Genomic DNA, 5,910 nt, shown 5'->3' with positions numbered 1-5,910 from the left:
TATAACATTCAACTGTGGGACCAGGCACATTTGCAATGTCTGGAATCAAAAAGTTGATGTTATTGTTGGTTAAAACCAGGTTGAGTTTAGTAAACAAGAAGCCTTTCCTGGGCATGAAAAACAACATTAACAACAACAACAACAACAACAAATCACATTAATGGTAAGTAATAAGAGGTAAATTCATCCTCTGCATCTGATCTCAGTATCCTCACAGCTAGCTGCCTCTAGTGACAAACGTTTTACTAAAAAAATTAAATTATTTTGGTGTTGGTTTTACGACAACCATACCCGGGATAGAAGACAATTATCTATATAGTTATTTGTAGTATGTTCATGCAGTGTGGCAATCGAAAACCTCTGAATTGTACAATACTGCAGTCTGGATCATGTCAGATAAAGCTACTCCCCACATCTTTGACAAGAGTAACATTTCAGTTAGCAGAATGGAAAGGAAATATCAACCACAATGGTAAACTGCCTGACATTTAACTGATGTGAATCTAGGGCAGTGGTTTTCAAACCGTGGGTCTCAAGATTTCAGGGTGATACGGAAAACGTATATATGAATATAACAAAGATTAATAGTCAGGGAAAAGAAAGCGGGTAATGGCAAATGTAACTTTAATAAAATACAAATAAAAAACAAAATTAAAGTAAACAGCAACCACGTCACGATAGACCATTCTATCCATCGCATTTTCCACATTGATTGTGTTACTTTGCTTATTAATATTAAGAAACATTTTTTTTTAAATAAAGCACTACATAAATAAAGGTATAAACAATTTAAGGCCCTTCTCAATTACTTTCTGATGAATGAATATTCAACTAGAATTATCGTGTGTTCTGATCATAGACACATCTCTTGGTTCTTGGTGCCATTCACTCATATAACAAATCTTCAGACAAGTCTGCAAAACTTTAAGCACATTATCCAATTTATTGAAATTGTAAAACAAACTTTTTACAAAATGCTACACATCTGTACATTAGACTCATTTATACATCATTTGTTCACCTTGGGGTGGAGATCTCAATGTTTTGAGGAAGAAGTGTATTACTTTTAACTCCTTTGCATTTCTTTTTTTATATTGCTACTGCTAACATACCTAATTTGATCACTTATAAATTAAAACAATGTTTTGAGAAACTTTTTTCATCCTTTCATTTAATATATACTGATTATGCATACAAGTCATCTCAAGTCAGTTTTAATTCTATAACACTTTATATATCAGCAGTAGTAAGAAATTCAAAATCTGCTGTAAAGCAGTTCTAGATGTTCTATACTTGATAGTGTCATTATACAGCCCAAGTCAGTTCAGTGTTGATTGTTCACATCAGTAACTTTAAAGTAGGGGTGTCCCTGACTAAGGATTGTCATAGTCAAATCTGAATTTTCGAATCTTGCAGATATTCGACTGATAGTCAAATCATATGTTTGGGGGTGGGGCAAAATACATTGACAAGAGACAAGTCAGACAGTCGACTAACATAATTACTGATGTTAACACACAGGGAAAATGTATAACGAACACCTTGCAGATATAAATGGGGTTAATAATGTTTAATGTTTTGATTAACAGATAGCTAACACTTAGCATTGACATTTTACAAATGTGCTCTCATTATAACGTTGGCCTAAAATGTTAGCAGTTAATGTTCTGCATTTCTGTTTTGAGCTGCTCGAGCTGAAGATGACCAGTAGAGTGACGCATTTGATAGTAAGTTTTTAATCAATGGGATTCAACATAATTTCATATAGAATACGCTTCGTTATTTATACAACAATGAGCAGAAACATGGCAGCTAAACTCAAAAAATTAATAGCATTTCAGTATAATGGTCTTCTCATTATAACAGTCCCATTCATAGTTAATAATATTCTGCATTGTAGTTTGGCCTGCTTTGCGCTATGCGCTGAAGAGATATCACTGCAGTACTACAATGAAGCGCTAGACTCAAAACCAAGTGGTAAAGTTTTAAATCCCCGCCACCAAGATGCTCCTCTGTTCGGTCACGGATTATGGAAAGTGAAACATAAACCTAAATAGGTGTTTGGATATATTCACGCACTTTAAAATATTATTATTTTTTTTTTCTTTCTTTTGAGATTCTTACAGCTTTATCATAATAGGCTGTATATTAACTTATTGGGAGAAAACCAGTAGTTCTATGTGAAATCAGACATTTGGGCTTCCCCATATAGTCAAAATGGCATAATCAATAACACTTTTGTTCAGTTTAGAGGCAATAGTCAGGAAATTTCAGTAATTGTAGGCAAAAAAAAAAAAAAAAAAAACCATTCCAACAAAGATAATGTTGCCATCAGTCACAATATTTTAGGAGGAAGGACATCACCATAATCCTTAAAAGTATCAGCAAACTCATATGACTTAAGCTCCTCCTTAGCAGTTCTTCATAGTCCACACACACAAAGATACACCAGAAGAGTTGTCAGACATCCATCACAACACAACTCATTCCACTTCAGGTAAAAATGTTCAGTGAACTTTTTAATTATAAAGCCTATATTTATATACACATTTTGATATACATAATTTAAAAATAACCAACAACTTTTGTGATCTTTCGATTGTTTTACTATAAGTTGTCTATTCATATACATTACATAAAATTCCATTTGAAGATTTTGAGATTTGTTTGGGCATTCAGCTACAAAAATAGTTGTAATATAATTAATTACTTTGGAAATGTTAATAATCAAAAGAAATGTACAATAATACAAAATATTTGTGAAAAATGTAAAATTTGCATTCTGATCTTTCAGAGAAAAAAAAACTCCAAAGGTATCTTTGTCAAAAATACAGTATGTATTTACATATCTACTGACTACTGATTGAAACCAGTCAGCTGCGCACAATTTCAAGATCATTTGTGATTTATAAACATCACAGCTGGTAGACAGGTGTGCGCACGTGTTTTTGTGTGCATGTTCATTTTGTATCGCACTTACGTCATTTTGAGAAATAAATTAGAACAAATTTAGGATGGTTTACACAACATTTTATAAATGAGGCTGCTGGAGCAGTGAGCAGCCATTTGCTGTGTGGCACTCGGGGAGCAATTGGGGCACCTCAGTCATAAGTATTGAGGGTGGAAGAAAGTGCTATACATTCACTCCTCCCACCTACATTACATGACAGTATTGAAAGTAGAACCCCCAACCTTTTTGGTTATAAGTCCTACTCTCTAACCATTTAGCATCAACTGTCCCAAAAACTCCACAAATAAGATTATTAAATCATATTATTAATTAATGATTAATGATTAATTACAGGTGAAATCCAAAAGTTTTCTTAGAATGGAAAACAGCAATGTCATCACATCTGACAAAGCTACAGTTATCATCCAAGTAAATCCACAGCTGGGACAAGATACTGTTATTTGTGACGATGGACAACAGGCCAGAGGAACATATCACAATACAGGTCTTAAAGGATTTTTCAAAGCACAACCAAAGGCACTGGGGGTAATGCATTTTATTTTCTTCTAGATCAGCTAAAATTAGTCTTTTTTCATAAGATATTTGGCAAAGATGCGTGTTGGTCAGACTCCCTTCCATGCATTAAACATCAATATATCTTATATTTTTGTGTTTCCAAACATAAATGTTGAGTCATTATGAATAAAAAACATCTGCTCTCTAGACTGTACAGATAATGACTGGAGTGATGCTCTTCTTACTTGGTATTGTGCTCAACGCAAATTTGAACAGATTTGGAAGTATTATTGTCATTAGCGGCATCACTTACTGGGGATCTTTCATTGTAAGTATCATTTCATGGGAGTGCTTTATTTCCCTTTTGATTTTAATTTCCACAATTAACTTCTAATATGTAACATGTTTAACATGTCCAATGTTTCTTTCTCAGTACATCAGTACTGGCTCTTTGTCTGTTGCTGCGCAGAATAAACTAAATCCGTGTGTGGTATGTATAATGTGCTGAAAACTCTTCTGTCACTTCTTGATCTGTATTTGTACATCATGACATTGCTCAACTAACAAATGAGCGGCAGTCCAGAAATCATCTGTTAGTAGAAAAACTCTCATTGCATCTTTAGACTGATAAAAGATTAGACATCAGATACACAACTGACCTTGCCTTACTCATTATTTTTAATAGTTAGAACCACAACGCCCTTTCAATCATCTGTTCTTTAAGTGAAGACTATATGCAGTCAGATGCAATGGGGCGATTGGGTAAATGACCATTGTAGATTTTTCATCCCTAAGCAAAAATAGCAACAAAATCCACAACAGTATTTATTTATTTTTGCTGAATTTATATAGCTGCATTTATATTTCCTTGATTTTAAACGAAAAACTATTTATTTTCACACAAATTATGTTGCTTATATGTTCATTAAAAAAAGATCACCGTATATTTTGGGAATAAAAAATACATCAGTGGCCTGAGACTATATTCTGTTTCTACAAGAGAAAGACCTGTTAGTACAGCCAGTAAGAAACAAACTGTGTAGCTGTTGTTTCTTCTGGGACATTAATTTCAGCTGGTTTTATTTTATTTTATTTGTCTTAGCACAATGAGACATTTATGCATAACAGGTCTTATTGTGCTTATTATTACTTTACATAGATGTACAAGTGTATTCCATTAAAATTCTTGTCTTGTTAAATGCTTTTCTTTCTGTAGGTGAAAGCCTCTCTTGGAATGAATGTAATCAGTGCCATTACTGCAGCGATATCCATTCTTCTGACTGGCATAGAAATGGGAAGGACACATGAAAATTGCATCTACAATAGATATGACTGTGAACAAGTGTGCAATATTTTTTTTCATATTTTTAAACTAGTTTTTAAGCTATTTTATTGACTTAAAAATTTCTCCCAAAATGTAAAGTCAATACATTGAAAATCTTGACATAAACTTCATTCAGTGTGTTCCTCACATAAATATATTGGATGATTTAAAATGATTTGGATTGGCATTAAATAAATCTTCAAAATATGTTCTTTTGGAGAAAACAAAATGACAAGAAAGTGATTAAATAATGACACAATTTTATGTTTGTGAATTGATATCCTGATTTTTTAGATATGTCATCAGAATAAACTCAATATAACTGGTGGGATGTTATTTGTGAAACTGCTTTCATATGTGTGCATGTTGAATGTGTTTAGACATATTCTCTGGGGATCCTTGGAATATTGCTGGTGTTCTCCATCCTTCAGTTCATCATCTCCATCTGTATCTCAGGATTTGCCTGCAAAGCCACCTGCGAAACAAACTTGACAGTGGTCAGTGTGGCATTAAATTAGGTAAATTTGTGGCGATGATGCAGTTGCTATATGCTTTTTTATGGTGGATCATGCTAGTCTCTTGTGCACTAACATATCTTGTCTGTTACTGCAGGGATACTGAGCCACAGTGAGGAAATCCTATCATCCAAAAGTTGCGAGGAATAATTTGTTTCCTTTTTTTTTCTTTTTTGAGAGAATACTTTATAATTATTGGAAAATTGACCTCTAAACCCTGTTCAAACACACATGAAGTAAATGAATCTACAGTATCAAGCTATTCTGCAGGATTTCTTTCTTTCTAGTACATTGCAAACAAGATATGTTTTAATATTTACATGTGAAAAATAGGTCTCAAAACTGTATTTTTAAATGTACACTCTTAAAGGTGCATTAATGACCCTCATCAGTTCCTTTAAGAAACCTTTTCTAGATAGCAATAACATTATTGTTGTTGTTGTTGTTGTTATTATTATTATTACTAATCCAATTTATTTATAAAGAAAGAATGCCATGATTGTCCATAAACTATTTAATACATAAATATGTATTACAAACAAACCAACAAACACAAATGAATAAACAACCATCCATGAATATGTATTATAAATAAAACAACAAAC

The 5,910-nt window shown here is 32.9% G+C and overlaps 1 protein-coding gene across 1 annotated transcript; it reads left to right on the top strand.

Moving 5' to 3' along the window:
• The first annotated feature begins 2,395 nt into the window (after positions 1-2,395).
• On the top strand, positions 2,396-5,559 carry LOC128006150 (membrane-spanning 4-domains subfamily A member 4A-like). Its single transcript, XM_052592719.1, has 7 exons — positions 2,396-2,497; positions 3,305-3,496; positions 3,675-3,794; positions 3,900-3,956; positions 4,683-4,808; positions 5,171-5,308; positions 5,403-5,559. Exons 2-6 carry the CDS (start codon positions 3,329-3,331, stop codon positions 5,306-5,308), a joined length of 609 nt encoding a protein of 202 aa, XP_052448679.1. The 5' UTR covers positions 2,396-2,497; positions 3,305-3,328; the 3' UTR covers positions 5,403-5,559.
• Positions 5,560-5,910: the final 351 nt, after the last annotated feature.

This window comes from Carassius gibelio, chromosome A5 (genome assembly GCF_023724105.1).
Source record: "Carassius gibelio isolate Cgi1373 ecotype wild population from Czech Republic chromosome A5, carGib1.2-hapl.c, whole genome shotgun sequence".
NCBI classification, from domain to species: Eukaryota; Metazoa; Chordata; class Actinopteri; order Cypriniformes; family Cyprinidae; genus Carassius; species Carassius gibelio.
Note: the sequence above shows the minus strand (reverse complement) of the source record. Positions and strands in the feature narration are given on the sequence as shown.

Excerpts from the sequence above, each read along its gene's own strand:
- LOC128006150 (XM_052592719.1), top strand. The coding sequence starts at position 3,329 with ATGGAAAACAGCAATGTCATCACATCTGACAAAGCTACAGTTATCATC. Across the intron at positions 3,497-3,674 it reads CACAACCAAAGGCACTGGGG|ACTGTACAGATAATGACTGG; the intron begins GTAATGCATTTT and ends TCTGCTCTCTAG. Across the intron at positions 3,795-3,899 it reads CTTACTGGGGATCTTTCATT|TACATCAGTACTGGCTCTTT; the intron begins GTAAGTATCATT and ends TTTCTTTCTCAG.